Raw genomic sequence first — 14,886 nt, forward strand, 5'->3', positions numbered from 1 at the left:
TGCACCCCATGACCCTATTGTGTTCATGGGTCCAAGTCCACAATGTAAGATTTTAACAGCCATAGCATTTATCTCATATTTTTCAAAATCTTCTTTGGCAAATTCAGACATTGGTTTAGGAACTACCTCGTTTTCTGCATTGGTTTTTGTTACCTCAAAATCTCCAACTTCTATCACACGCCACACTTGGTAGTTTTCAGCTTTGATGAATATCTCCATCGTGTTCTTCCAGTATGAGTAAAACTTGCCATTGAACATAGGTGGCCTTTGCGTAGAGTAGCCTTCTTCCAGTTTCTCTTGTGAGTTCATACTATCAGGAACTTGACTCAAATAGGGTTTCCTGCGATTTTAGTGAGTATTGGCTCTGATACCAATTGATATTCCAGTTGGAACACACACAAGAGGGGGGGTGAATTGTATTTCGAACTTTAAGAGAGTTTCTTGCGGAACATAGAAATATTAAAGGAACTGAGTATTAAGAAAGTAAAAAGCAATGATTTAGAAAACTTTTTGACACTAATCAAGAAGAGAATTCCTTTATATTATGGTAATACCTCTATTACAATAACTCTCTGACTCGAGTTTCTCTCAAACTCGAGTTCCTCACAGTAACCTACTCTGATTACAACTCACTTTTCTTCTCTTTCTCTCAGGCTCACACTCTAAGTCTTTACAGGATAACTCTATCCTTTCTGATCTGAAATACAGTTTTGTTTCGAGAACTCTAGATATTAATAAGCTTAAGTAAATATATAAAGACCTTTAGGAACATGGATTAAACTAGGACACAAACTCGTTTTTAGAAAACTCTTTAAAAAGTTTTAGGAAATACAAAGCTCTAGGAATGTTTGTGTATTTGTCTCAGAAAACTTCGTGGCCTTATATAGAGTTTTTTCCTTAGGGTTTGTTTCCTTCAAAAACTCAACTGCCACCAACTGACACTTTGTTTGTCACGTCCCTAGACTTGAGGAACAAGGGAAGACCACTTCCCACTCAACTTCCTCAACTGCTGGACGTGTTTAAGATTAAGTCAATCACTTTTGTTTTCTTAAAAACGTTTATTTATTTTATCAAAATATTTAGGAGAAGTTTTAGGAAGATAAAAACTGTTTTTATTTAATGAACAAAATATACTAAGAATCTGATATTTATTAAACACAAAGAGATATTTTATTTAAAAACATTTTCCTTAAAACGCATTGCCAGATATTTAGACAAAAACAGCTAACTAATCCAAGTTCCACCAGTTCCTTATATATCACCTAGCATACTAATATTTTACATACAATCTAATTAAAGTAGACTACCTAGACATATATGTCTTCCCTTTGATGAGGCATTCAACTCTGAAGCTTCACTTGTTCCAGCTCAGGAACATTGATGAGTTCCTCTTATGTTCACAGAGGAACTAGTAGCCATGAGTCTGCATTTTGTTCTTGTGATTATGAAGAACACTAGATTTGTAATATGTGTTGCTCCTTTTGTGACTTTGAAACTCTAGCTTGTACTGCTTCCAGCTCAGGAACTCCAATAGCTGTTCCAAGTGCATATCAGGAACTTCAACATCTGTTTCAAGTTCCTATTCTATTAGGAACTCAGGCACTTATCTGTCGAAAGTCATTAGCAACCACAATCAGGAAGTTTGCAATATGTGTGTGTGTCATCAACCAAAACCTAGGAACAACACTACCATCTCCAGTCCCATATTTGTACCAATTAGGGGTACCATCATTATAGTGCATGTCACTGAACTTGTTCTTAAGGTCTATGTAAGGGTTCTTATGGGGCAAGCAATGAATAACCATACTAGCCATCATATCCTTTTGCCTAAGATGTGGCATATCCTTGGTTGAAGCAAAGTAGTAGCAAGCAAACACAATCTTCTGGATATACATATGAGGAGTCTCGTTATCCAGTTTCTCTAGGCATCCTAGACTTGAGAACTTAGAAGGTAGCATCTTAAATCCTGAAAATTCACAACTAAAAAGTCTTACTAACGCGTTCCATGGAAATTCCAACCCAAAAAGGATACAATAAATAGTTTGTGGAGCCATACAATTTCAATGCACAATTATATGCTCAACATGAATTATGATGCAAATAATCACACAAAGAAAGATAAAACATGGTCAAAACATATACATGGCAATTAATAAATCACATAATCACATAAAATGCATACTTAAACTAATATGCCCTTCTTAATCTACCCATCCCTCACTTGAAAGTAATATTAATTTTCGAAATTAATTAAGAAATAACTCCTAACTTAGTTGAAATTATTAAAATTAAAATCGAAAATTAATAAGAATTATCAATTAATTATATAAATTAATTTCGGATATTAAATAAAAAAAGAGAAAAAATCCGAAATTATTATTAATTTTTTTTTTATAAATTCGAAAAAATTCGATTAAGAAAATAAATAAAATAAATTCGGATATTTAAAAGAAAATCCGAAAAATAAGAATATTTCGAATTGAATTCGAAAATTTCGAGTAAATAGAAGTTCCGAAAAAAAATTAATTAATTAAATTAGATAATAATCCAAACTTTTCAACTTATTTCAAACGACCCAAAATAATTGGTATTTGACCTTTAAAATATTGAGTACTCAAAATAATACGTTTTGACTTTAGGAAAATAATATTTTTGAAAAATCCTAAAGTTCCGCAATACCACTTTGTAGTATGAATTACTACAAAGAAGCATTAGTCTCCAATTACCACTTTGTAGTATTGCTTACTACAAAGAAGAAATGAAACTAAGCTCTGATACCACTTTGTAACACCCTAATAATTCCTTGCTTGTATAAAATCATTTTCCAACTTAAAATAAAGGAATTACTAAATTATTACCGCCACCGTGATAACGGTTAAGGCTAGTACCAGAATTACGAAAGTATTACCGCCACCGCAATTTAATGTCAACTAACTTTTAAACCAACATAAATAATAATTATTGAGGCCTCTTACAAGTTGGAACCATAACGGCCCAAAAACCAATGTATTTAAAAATCCAACAAAACCAAAACATGATTAAAGTATTAAAATAGTTTCAAAGAGCAAAAGAATGCAACTCTCTCTATCATCCCAAGCTACATGATTTCGATCGTACTTTGATCTACCAACCTGCTAAATTAATCTACTCCCCAACAATGCAAGTGCAAATGATGGATTATCATAGGGTCATTAAGGCGAAGGCCATGACCAAAAGACATAAAGCACGTAGTCAGCAAAAGCTGAGTACTTACAAGGCTAGGGTGAAATAAAATTATAAACATACATCACTCGGTAAGTACTAATCAACATGCAAAAGCCATTTAATAAACAACAAGTAAATCATGAATAAAAGACTCGACTCTTGACTCACAATTTAATTAGAATAAGTTTCGAACGGGCCAAAAGAATATTCCATAAAGGAAGGGTGTTGGGAGCCCACCAAACACCGTAATAAATAATAAATATCGGACCATACCGAGTGTCGGACCATACCGACGGAATTCCAGCGTATAAATTAAATGAAACAACGTCTTGTATCATTAATAGGAGATTCAAGCTTTCTGGCAAGTCTCACCCCATTGTTCATACTCAAGGTATATACGTTACAAGAGTTTTGAAGCTTGTTCTGGTTGCACTTTACGTTTATTAATATTTTATTAATGGTGAACTCGAGACTCGAACACACACGTACATACATACATACATACAATTAATAAACGACAACCAAAACAATTCATTTTAATCCTTTAGGACTTGTGATCGACAAATCAAGACGTATTGAAATTACTACCAAGTTACTTCACAAAATGTGATATTTCACATCATGCCTATTAACATGAGGGTTGTACCCTTGCACGAAAAATCCTAATTCATTTCATATAAATATTCCCAACTGAACCCTACATGTGCGGTGGCTTACGTGAGCTAACCCTTCACATGTGGTAAAATAAATATTAAAACGAGGTACGAATAATTGGTTCAAAAGTATGCTAGACATCCCGTACAATAGCATAACAATAAATAATTCATCCCTTGCATGTGAAACAAACCATACATGCATAAATATTGAACAACATGATTGACAATGAAATCCATACTCATAATAGTCCCAACATGCTTGTTCAACCAGTAAATCAATAATTCCAATATAATAATCCACATGATCGTTCACCAAAACAAATATGAATCCACCAAGTTCACATAATATAATTCACATCAATAACAATCATGTAATGTCCCTTGACAGTTAATGTGGTCGTCCTAGACTTATACGTACATTGAATACCTAAGCGTAGGGGCACCTTTGCAAATACGATCACTCACTTAGAAATCACCTCCTATCATCAAAATAATGAAACCTTAATTATTTCCATGTTCAATAAATTTCCAGCAACTTTATTAAACTTAAAACCTTGATAATAACTAGTAATTAATCGTTCTTTAATAAAATAATCTTCTCAATTTGCAAAACTAATCCCTAGTATGAAAACATACTTTTTCCACCCTTAAAATCAATAAAAATCAACACTTTAAACCTTTTTATAAATCTAAAAATATACTTGATTATCATAATTAAATTAATCACCTAATTATGCTAATGAATTGACCCATTAGGTCTAGGTTAAAACCCTAACTTGAATTTCTCAATAAAACCAATTTAACATCATAAAAATCAAATCTTTATTACATAAACAAATCTGAAAATTCATACTTTAATAATTAAAATATGCCTCATGAATTAAAAAATATAAATCCTCAAAATACGGTGTTCATAACCGATTCCCAACATTTTAATTACTCAAAACAATAATAATAATAATAATAATAATAATAATAATAATAATAATAATAATAATAATAATAATAATAATAATAATATAATTTAAAATACGGAATTGAAATAAAATAGGTAAGGAAGAAGAGAATTATACAAATCCGGCCTATAGCACGGAACAACCACGAATTAATTGTGATTGGGCAAAAGAATTGAATAACGAACAAGAACACACACACACACACACTCGGGTGCTTGCGCGCGCGCGCAAAGGGACGAGCAGGCAGTACCACGCTGGGGGACGAGGGGTGAGGGCGCGAGGCTAGCGCGCAACAAGAGGGACGAGGGGTTGGGCGCTGGGCGCGCAAGAGAGACGAGAGCAAGGGGCGTGTGGCTGGGCGAGAGGCAGCAGCGCACACAGCAACAACAAAAGCAACAGCAGCGTGCAAGGGGAAGGGCGAGCGCGCGCGGCTGGGCGAGTGTGGGCGACAAAGTGCGGGGTAGCGAGGGCACAAGGCACGGCATCACGAGGGCTCGTGCTGTGCGGTGCGGGTGAGGGAGTCGGGCACAAGGAGAGAAAAAAGAGAGGAAGAGTGTGGGGCAAGAAAAGAAGGGAGGCTTTAATGAAAAACAAGGGGATCATTTAATGAGGAGAGTCCTATTTATATGCTCTCAAATCCCTAGTGGGCTAGGCTTGGAAATTTGACATTGGGCTTAGCAATTAAATGATTGGGCTAGCCTAAAGCTTAGAATTAAATTCTTTTGATTGGGCTCGATTAATAAAACGAGTTGGACTTTTATTTAAAAACCCAAACCTTTAAAATTACTTGCGACCCATTAAATTTCCCGACTCGAAAATTAAATTCATTTCGTAATTAATTAAAATAATAAATATTCTAATTAATTAAAACACGTTAAAATAATATTTAAATGCGAAATCATAAAATGTTTTATAAATATAATAAAATATATTTATAGTTATTATAAAATTACGAGGTATTACATATTGTATTTTTGATAATATACATATAGAATACGTATTCCATTTTCCATCTAAGCAACGCCACCTGAGCTCAGTCATCAGCCATTACACAGTCATATTTTTTTTTTTTTGGCTATATTGGCTACTGTAGTCCAATATGGTATATGGACTAATACTTCCTCCAATTATAGAGGTAGCACGCAACTCTGTCACATCATACATATTACATCCTTAGCAATACCCATAAACTAATTTACAATATAAAAAAAATGCAATTCATACCATTAGGACCATCCATTGAAGATTTCACTACAGACCATCAACGATTTCACAATTGATGTTCTTCAAGCCCACACCAACTCAAAATCTAATTAAAGTTTCAAATCAATAATTTCAAATTACCCATAAATCAATAAAGAAAAGACCATAAATTTCTTCATCAATTGCCAGATAATCAAACACAAACCCTAAATTAAATAAAAATGCTAGCAATAATTCATAAAGTACTCAAAAATAAATTAAAGTATAGAAACGAGAGAAGAAGCCAGACCTGTTAAAAAACGGGGAGATGGAAATGAACATTTTCTTAAACAAACAATTATAGACAAAATCAATTGACAATAAAACAAGGACGAATAACGAATGTATAGATAAAGAAAGAACAAACCAGTCCATTTGGAGTGCTTGATGTTGGTTGAGCGAGATGAAGATATTTGTCGCCGTTGTTGAGTGCAATGAAGAGATATGTCGCCATTAGAGATCGAAGAAGAAGATCTGACACCATTGTCGTTTATGAGAGAGAAAGGGAGGCAGAGAAAGCAAGGGAAAACGAAGGGTTGAGTTGTAATTGGGGTGTGTAAGGGTAAATTCGTCTTTATAATATTTTTAAGAGATTTCTAATTTTTTGAAAGAAGGATTTTTGGGTAAGATAGTAATTTTACTTTTCTAAATATGAACTTCTTGCTTTTAGAAGGGTTTAGGATTCAGAATGAGTCACATGAGTAACTCTAGGTCAAAAGTGGCATATCATGACAAATATGACACACCTCTATTCTAATTAAATCAAATGTATCATGACAAATATGACACACCTCTATTCTAATTAAATCAAATGAATATACGAATTATATATTACATATATTGGGCTACTAGTATATCTCCCAACCTAACAATTCCTAGATATATTAATATTATGATAATTCTAATATTAGTATAATTAATATTATGATATTTCTAATATCAGGATACTTTAATTATTCCTAATATGACTTAACATGTGTCCAAAATGCATGTAAGTGACTCGTATCGGTACTGATTAATTAGGTATTGGTATACCAATACGCTACTTGTTAGTACCAATAAGAACCAATTGCATTATTGGCTAGGCTTGGCCTAGTGGTAAAGTTTTGGCCTCATAACCTCAAGGTTATGGGATGAAACCCCACTAGGGGCTCTTTAGGAGTGAGGATTTCCCCTATAATCCCCCCTAACTTCCAATGAGTCTGACCTGGAAATACCTGTGCCAGATGGTTTTTGTGACGGCTAACATGCAGTAATTAGAAGAAAGATGATAAAACATAAAATGATGAAATAGACAGACTGTAGTAAATTCACCTTCCTCACGGACCTTGACCAATTGTTGTTCTTGCTAGTCTATATGTTGGTTAAAGGTAGAGGTAATGGTTGTGCACACTCGGACAAATTGCCATATCCTTGTTGACATAGAAATACACGCATGATATTGTTGTCTTAAGAGCTACTCCGTATGAAATACTCAACAAGTAGTAAACTAGTAATAGAAAATATAGGTTTATTTAGTTTTAAAGTGATCAAACACCTACTGAAACTAATGTACCAGATATCCACAAGCCAATTATTTTAGCATCTATAAAGATTTTCATTAAAGAAAACACAAGAATCTCATGTCTTTGTAATACGGTATAATTTTACTAAATTAGTGAACCAAATTCAAATTGATGTGTGGTCTCTCATGGTCACCTTTTCTATTTTGTCTTTATTCCAGCACATACGTATAAGTTCCGGTGTAAAAGGAAGAATAGCATTATGAGTTCCTTTTTATTGCAGTTTGTGCTTCTCCTTTCAATCTGAATTGAACCAATGATGCTAATCATCTATTTTCATCTTAAATCTGGATAACTAATAGCTGATTTAGGCCCTCCAAATTCGGATTTGGCGTTTTTTGATCATTTTCTTTCTTTTTTCTTTTTAAAAAGTTACCTTTTCCTCTGGTTGTCATTCTCATAGGATAAAAGAAAAGATAAAAAGGAGGAAAAAACAGAAAATTAAAAGTTAAAGATTTATTTTCCTTTATGGTTTGTGCAATGCAGATGCTTGCTTTGCTATAAAGCAGTCATATTGATTATATTCCTCATATCTTACATGGACGAAAGATGGGCAAAAATAAATAAATTAGAATCTACATACTACTTTTATCGTAAAAGAAACAAAAAAGGTCAAATTGTTCCGACTTTTTGTACAGATGCTGTATTGCTTCACCTTAGATGTGTTTTAACTAGAGTTGAAATGTTTTATTTATTGTTGTGGGGTTTAATGTGTGTTTGGTGTTGTTGGTCGACTTGCAAGAAACGAATCTGCACGGTTCTATCTCACCTAGAAACTGTACAATTTCATTCATAGTTGGGCGTGGGACTGGGGCCCTAGCTGTACAACGAATAGCCATGCAGATTACTTGAAGCATATCATCCCTGAATGAACCTGAAACATGTTTATCCAAGACTTCCATAGCTCCTTGTTTTGTTTCTACTTTGGTGGAAACCCAATTTATGATGTTCTTATTTTCACCAAACTCTGCCTCCACTGGCTTCTTCCCTGTGACGAGTTCCATCAAAACTACCCCAAAGCTGTAGACATCACACTTTGTTGTTGCCTTGGATGTATTTGCATAGTCTGAAAGACATTCAATGTTACAAATACTTTAATAACTAAAATATGCATGGCATGTGTTACTAGTTTGGATGACAAAGGCAGTGTGAATTTCATAAGTAGTATTAGTATCTGAAACTTACCAGGGTCCATGTATCCGTAAGTGCCTGCAATAACAGTATTGCTTGATTCATTTCCACTCATGGCTTGCAAGACCTTGGCCACACCAAAGTCTGCAACCTTAGGCTGGAAATCAACGTCAAGGAGTATATTGGATGACTTAATGTCTCTGTGTACAATTGATGGAAGCAGATCATGATGCAGGTAGGCTAAACCTTGGGCGACTCCTAAGGCAATTTGGTGGCGAGTTGGCCAGTCCAATAACATCTTTTCTTTATGTAGGGCATCCCAGAGATTTCCATTTGGCATATACTCATAAACCAGCAAGCTACAATCCAAACTTGACAAATAGCAGTACAGCTTCACGATGTTCTTGTGCCGTATATTTCCCAGAGTCTCAACTTCTGTTTCTAGTTCCTTGTCTGGGAACACTTGGTCTTCTGAGACCTTATCTTTTGTTTTCCGACTCCATAGCTTTTTCACTGCAACAATTTCCCCATTGCTTAGCCCAATTCTATACACAGTTCCTGATCCTCCATGACCAACTATGTTCTTGTCAACCATTGCTTCTAAGATCTCACGCTGATTAAAGCTTATTCGATGGAAGCTTTTCACATCATATGAGCACAAAGATGATGACATGGTCTCATCATTCCCTATTAAAGATTTTCCTTTTCTTGACCATTGTTTAAGGAACAATATAGCTCCAACTAAGAGAAGAAACACCGAGGCCACTACTACCCACATTAGGTTCAGTCTCTTCCTGGTGCAAGTCTGTCGACAAAGTGGGAAGCTTCTATCTGATGAGTATGTATATGTTGTCACACAGAGCCCTGGATTTTCTAAGAAGCTGTCTTCAAGACCCTCTTTAATAAGAGACAAGGGAATGGGACCATAAAGATGATTGTTTGAGAAGTTGACAGAATTGGGGATTAACTCAGATAGACTATGAGGGAGGTTTCCTGTCAAGAGGTTACTTGACAGATCAAGGAGATTAAGTGATTTTAGTTCAGATAGTGAATCTGGAATGGAAGAATTGAGCTTGTTGTTTCTTAACAGTAAAAGATTTAGCTTCTTGAGGTTACCAATTTCACTAGGTATAGGGCCAGATAGAAGATTATTGCTTAGATCAACTTTTACTAAACTGACTGCTCCAGAGATCTCAGGAGGCAGAGCCCCTGATAATTTGTTGCTCTGAGCTAAGAATTCTGACAGGTTTTTGGCATATCCAATTAATGGGCTTATTTTACCCGTGAATTGATTGAAAGCCAAATCAATAACTGCCACATGGGGAAGACCAAAAAGTCCTTGTGGTACTGAGCCCTTTAACTGGTTATTGCTAACACGAAAACGTACAAGTGATGTGCACTTTGCAAAAGTTTCAGGTATTTCTCCAGTGAACATATTAGATAGTACTAGAAAGTAGACGAGTTTACCTCCATTGCAGATTTGTGGTGGCAATTTGCCAGTCAGTTTATTCTCTGACAAGTCTAACAGAGTCATAGTTGATGACTTGCCAAGATTTTTGGGAACTTCCCCCGTCAGAAAGTTGGAGTAGATAGATAAGAAGCTCAAAGTGTTTGAGTTCCCCAAGACAGATGGAATTTCTCCCGTAAGGCTGTTGTTGTAAATCTGTAAGCCTCGGAGTTTAGGAAGGCGACATATTGAATCTGGTATTCTTCCTGTCAATTTGTTGACTGACATATCCAGATCTGTAAGCTCCGTTAGATTACCCAACTCTTCTGGTATGGTACCTGTGAGCTCATTATAGTAAAGCATGAGGGACTTGAGATTCTTCAGCCTTCCTAGCTCATGTGGAATCCAACCTCGAAGGTAGTTTCCACTGAGCTCAAGATCAACAAGAGACGACATGTTTCCTATGGATGGTAAGATTAGACCCTGGAGCTTGGTTGTTGACAAGACCAGTGTCCTAATCCTTGTCAATCGTGTAATGTTCTCTGGAAGTTCCCAGCGGTTGAGGTTGCTATTCTCGTTAAAGTTTACCACCTCAATATTGGTGAGGTTCATGATGGACATAGGGAAATCACCATCAAATAAATTGTACGACAAGTCCAACGCACGAAGAGATTTCATGCGTGAGAAATTTGGAAGTTTGCCACTGAGATTTAGGGAACTCATATTAAGCACTTCCAAGAAAGAGCAGTTGATGATGCCGTCTGGAAAAGTGCCTTGAATAGAGTTGTTACTAATATCCAGTACACGCAGCTCAGGCAGGTAAGAGCACAAATTCGATGGAAGTGAGCCTTTGAGTGACCACCCTGAAATATTCACCTTTGTGACTTGGTTTTGAATATTACAGGTGACTCCAGTGTAGTTACAATATGACTGGGAATTCCAGTAAGACAAGGCCTTACCTGAGAGAGAGTTTTTCATGAGTGTGAAATATTGAGACTGCTGGTTACTTGTGGATTGGACAGAGTTTAGGAGTGAAAGAAATATTATGAAACAAGATAAGTAGAAAGACTGAAAACCCATGACTGGCCTTGTTAGGTGATGAAACCGGCAAAGAGAAAGGAGAGGTATTTTTCTAATATGGTTGTTGCAGGTGTAGGAGCTCAGAAGAGAATATGTATATAGCTAGCATGATTGACAAGATAATTGGGAGTACTACTCACAGCTGAAGTCTGAAGAAAGAGAGAGCATACATATCTAGCATAAAGAGGCTTTATGCTTTACCCACTAACATATGTAGAGAATAAGATTGTGTACGTCTATATAATGTATGAATCAACTTTGCATACTTTTAATAACTGTTTCATGTATCGATCAATCAGGACCACATTATACTTAATCTATTTTCCTGATGCCCTTCATTTCATTCTGTTTTTTTTTTCTCTCAATATTCTTAATCAAAAGCTAATTTTCCTTGAGATAATACTGCACTAAAAGTCATCCCAGAACCTTTTCTGTTTAAAGACTACCTAATGCTGTTTGATTAGGAATTGTCCTGCTTAGAACATTTCTTTGTTTTTCCAAATTACTTGATATATCTCATATTTTACCTTCACTTGTTGGCTGTTTTCTCCTGTTACATCCTTTCTTTGATGCGTGACCGCTATGCTATTGTCCTATACTCCTATAGGTTATTTGTTAGCTTAACTATGGGCGTTTCTCCTTTATTATACAGGTACATAATACATTAGTGCTTAATCTCTATTATTGTTAATACTATTTATTTTTAAAGTGCTTTTCTGTAACTAGCAAATTGTTTGAGGTATCAGCACTACGTTTGAATGTTTACTTTCCCATAGTTGATTAACTAATAATGTTTCATTGGTTTCTTAACCAAGTTATTTCAGTGCTTCTGAGGCCCCACCAACCAGCTTGATGTGCTTTTAGTAGGAGATTAAACTACTACGGAGTAAGAAACATGTGTCAGGTGTTTCTTCTTTATAAATACTTAGTCAGGAAAAAGCATTAGAACTTGTTCATTTTTTATGGAAAAATCATTATGGGAATAAATATTATATAACCAAAATGCCCTGTTCCTGGGAAAATCACGGCGAGCAAAACGAACCATAACCATTTAGAGTATGCCATTTAAAATATTTCCACTGTTGGGTATTTGGGTTTAAGTGCTGAACATTAAATCATATTTGCCTCAGCAAAACCTCAAGTTCAAAAATAAAAAGAAAACAAAAGAGGAACGAAATGAAGATATGATCCTGTGAAATTGAATTGTAAACTAATGATTGATAATCCAATGTGGTTGATGATATGTGTTATTGAAGCGAACATATGTGGAGGTTTATTAGGGGGTACGAGTATTTGAGATTCTGACCAAAATGGTTACAAATTGGCATTGGAACATTCTCTTTATTTCTTTAAAGGGAAACTGAGAAAGTATAACTTTCTGAATTGTCTTTATTGTTTTTAACATTGAACTCAAAGGGTAATGATCCAGATATTGTTTATGTTACCTTTACTTTCTTTTTGTTTGTTCTTCTGTTTGTTGATTAATTTTTTATTTTATTTTATGTTTTGTTTTGGTTTTCATTTTAAGGAATTAAGGGAACAAGTTTTAAAATACTGGAAACAGGTTTTTGCAGTGGAGGTCACGAGTCACGACTACAACAAATCATTTGCCTGTATGACTTTAGTTTGAGAAGGTTCAAAATGGAGATTGCCAAATACACTGTAATAATAATTAAAAAGGTATGATGATTTCTTTTTTGTTACTTTCCAGTTTTCTAGTCTGGTCAGATTGATTTATTCCTAACCATTTTCCACCTTGTTCGTTCCTCCAGTAGTTTTTTAGTTATACTGGTTTGAATTTGTACAAAACTCCAACTTATTTAATTCATGTCTGATGTCTTCAAGGTCATCCACCCTCACAAACACAACATAACTAAGAAAGATACTTAAAATTTGGTGTTATGAAATATCTATCATAAATGTGGAACAAGATACCTTTTTTTCCTCTTTTTATTTTCCGGAGTGACAACCTTCTACGAACAAGATGCCTTGGATTAATATTCTGTAGTTGTTTGACTTACTAAGCAACAATGGGCAGAAACGGGCCTTGATGGGGAAAGCCCATAAAATTTTGTGAGCCCAAAAACTAGAATCTCATCCCTAAGTTGGATGCTCTAATTGAGATAGTGGAATGCTGAATAAAGAAAAATTCCCACTCATATTGAGTAATGGTAGCTGATTTTGACAGCTAGAAATTCCTGAAATCTGACCTTGCAATTTATCTTCTTGTAAATGTTGTTTGAAAATGAGCATAAGTAGTCATTTCACATGGTTTTTGAACCGTTAATGAAAGCAAGTTTAAACTATAAAGGGAGATGAATATATTGAGTACATAAAAAGCTGTTACAACTATTCAACCAAGTTTTAAGTCTGAGTAATATTAGATTTTTTCAGTATTGTATAAGCTTGGGCTTTGAGTTACAACCTTTTTATTTTCCTTTTATGAGGGAATGTTAGTGCAATTATTTAAATAGCAATAGTGTTCATAAGAGAGTTACAACTTACTATACTATAGACTAAATTTGTGATTTACATTTACTACTATTCTGTACTTATATGTTGTGAACTAGTATTTCAATGTTCCATAAACGAGAGAATATAGATTTTTAGCTTGAATTCAAAAGAAAGTAAAAATGCTCCTCAGAACTTGCTTATACTTCTTAATATTTACTGTACAGCGCCTTATTGATGTGTTACTATTTAGCTTCACAGAAATAATGTAACTGAAATTTTTAACATTTACTCATTTAGTGTTAATTTTATTGGACATTTCAGCACCTCAGAAAGCAGAAAGCAGAAAGCAGAAAGCAGAAAGCAGAAAGGGGTTTTTGTTGGTCACTTGGTGGCCAATTGAAAACTTGTAATTAAGGGAAGAGGTTGGGAAAGTAGAGGCTATGTGTTTAGCTTTGAAAGGCTATATCCATTATTTACCACCCCTAGTATTCCTTTTAATGTACAAGTGTGTCAATAAGTAATGGATATGTATTGAATTATCAAAAAACTCCTTTCTTGTACATCTTTATCTGTAAAATCTCTCATATTTTTACAGAATAATTGACGATGGACGTTGCATTTTCGTTAGTCTGATTCTACCTTGTGACTTTTTTTAAATAATTAAAAATTTATATTCAATGGAAGGGGCATCATATTGTGGCAGTGGTAAAACTCTTAGTGGAAGGGGAATCATATTCAATTATTCATGGCAGTGGTTAAAGATGGATTATTGTGATTGTATTTTGTTAAAAGGAAATTCCATTTCGTGGATGCCCTTGAGGGGGGATTCGCAGTGACTGGTTATAATAACGGATATCAGCTTGCTACTATTTGTTACATAACATTTCTTGCTACTTAAGCAGTATTTTTTCCCTTCCTTTGCCCAAATAAGAGGTAAACTTTTCGAAAGTATCTTAAGTGGTGTCTAAACGAAAAAGCTTCTGTGACCCCTTAGCAATATGGCTGAAAATCAGTTGAACAACATCATTGCCTACAGAATCTTGTGCACCGGGTAAATGCAATAAAGGCTGTTACTTATTTGAAAATGAAAATGAAAATGAAAATGAAAATGAAAAAGATGTAGTTATGTGTCTTTCTGTAAAAAACCTTAAATA

General features: G+C 34.7%; 1 protein-coding gene and 1 long non-coding RNA gene across 3 annotated transcripts; one reads left to right on the plus strand and one right to left on the minus strand.

The window, feature by feature from the left end:
* Nucleotides 1-8,061: 8,061 nt before the first annotated feature.
* Nucleotides 8,062-11,427, minus strand: LOC110795709 (receptor protein-tyrosine kinase CEPR1). Its single transcript, XM_022000726.2, has 2 exons — nt 8,806-11,427; nt 8,062-8,686 (listed from the first exon to the last, which is right to left on the minus strand). Exons 1-2 carry the CDS (start codon nt 11,276-11,278, stop codon nt 8,292-8,294), a joined length of 2,868 nt encoding a protein of 955 aa, XP_021856418.1. The 5' UTR covers nt 11,279-11,427; the 3' UTR covers nt 8,062-8,291.
* Nucleotides 11,428-11,611: 184 nt separating this feature from the next.
* On the plus strand, nt 11,612-14,480 carry LOC130463010 (uncharacterized). Of its 2 annotated transcripts, XR_008923738.1 has the most exons (4): nt 11,612-11,930; nt 12,094-12,182; nt 12,843-12,958; nt 14,054-14,475. It is a non-coding gene; the product is annotated as an uncharacterized lncRNA (long non-coding RNA). The 2 variants fall into 2 exon arrangements; XR_008923737.1 differs by having other exon boundaries at nt 12,094-12,958; nt 14,054-14,480.
* Nucleotides 14,481-14,886: the final 406 nt, after the last annotated feature.

Source organism: Spinacia oleracea, chromosome 6, assembly GCF_020520425.1.
Source record: "Spinacia oleracea cultivar Varoflay chromosome 6, BTI_SOV_V1, whole genome shotgun sequence".
Classification (NCBI taxonomy): domain Eukaryota; kingdom Viridiplantae; phylum Streptophyta; class Magnoliopsida; order Caryophyllales; family Amaranthaceae; genus Spinacia; species Spinacia oleracea.

What these genes read in the sequence shown, in the direction of transcription:
- LOC110795709 (XM_022000726.2), bottom strand. Translation starts at nt 11,278, where the DNA reads ATGGGTTTTCAGTCTTTCTACTTATCTTGTTTCATAATATTTCTTTCA. An exon ending in TTACGGATACATGGACCCTG is followed by an intron (nt 8,687 to 8,805) that starts GTAAGTTTCAGA and finishes AATGTCTTTCAG; the next exon opens with ACTATGCAAATACATCCAAG.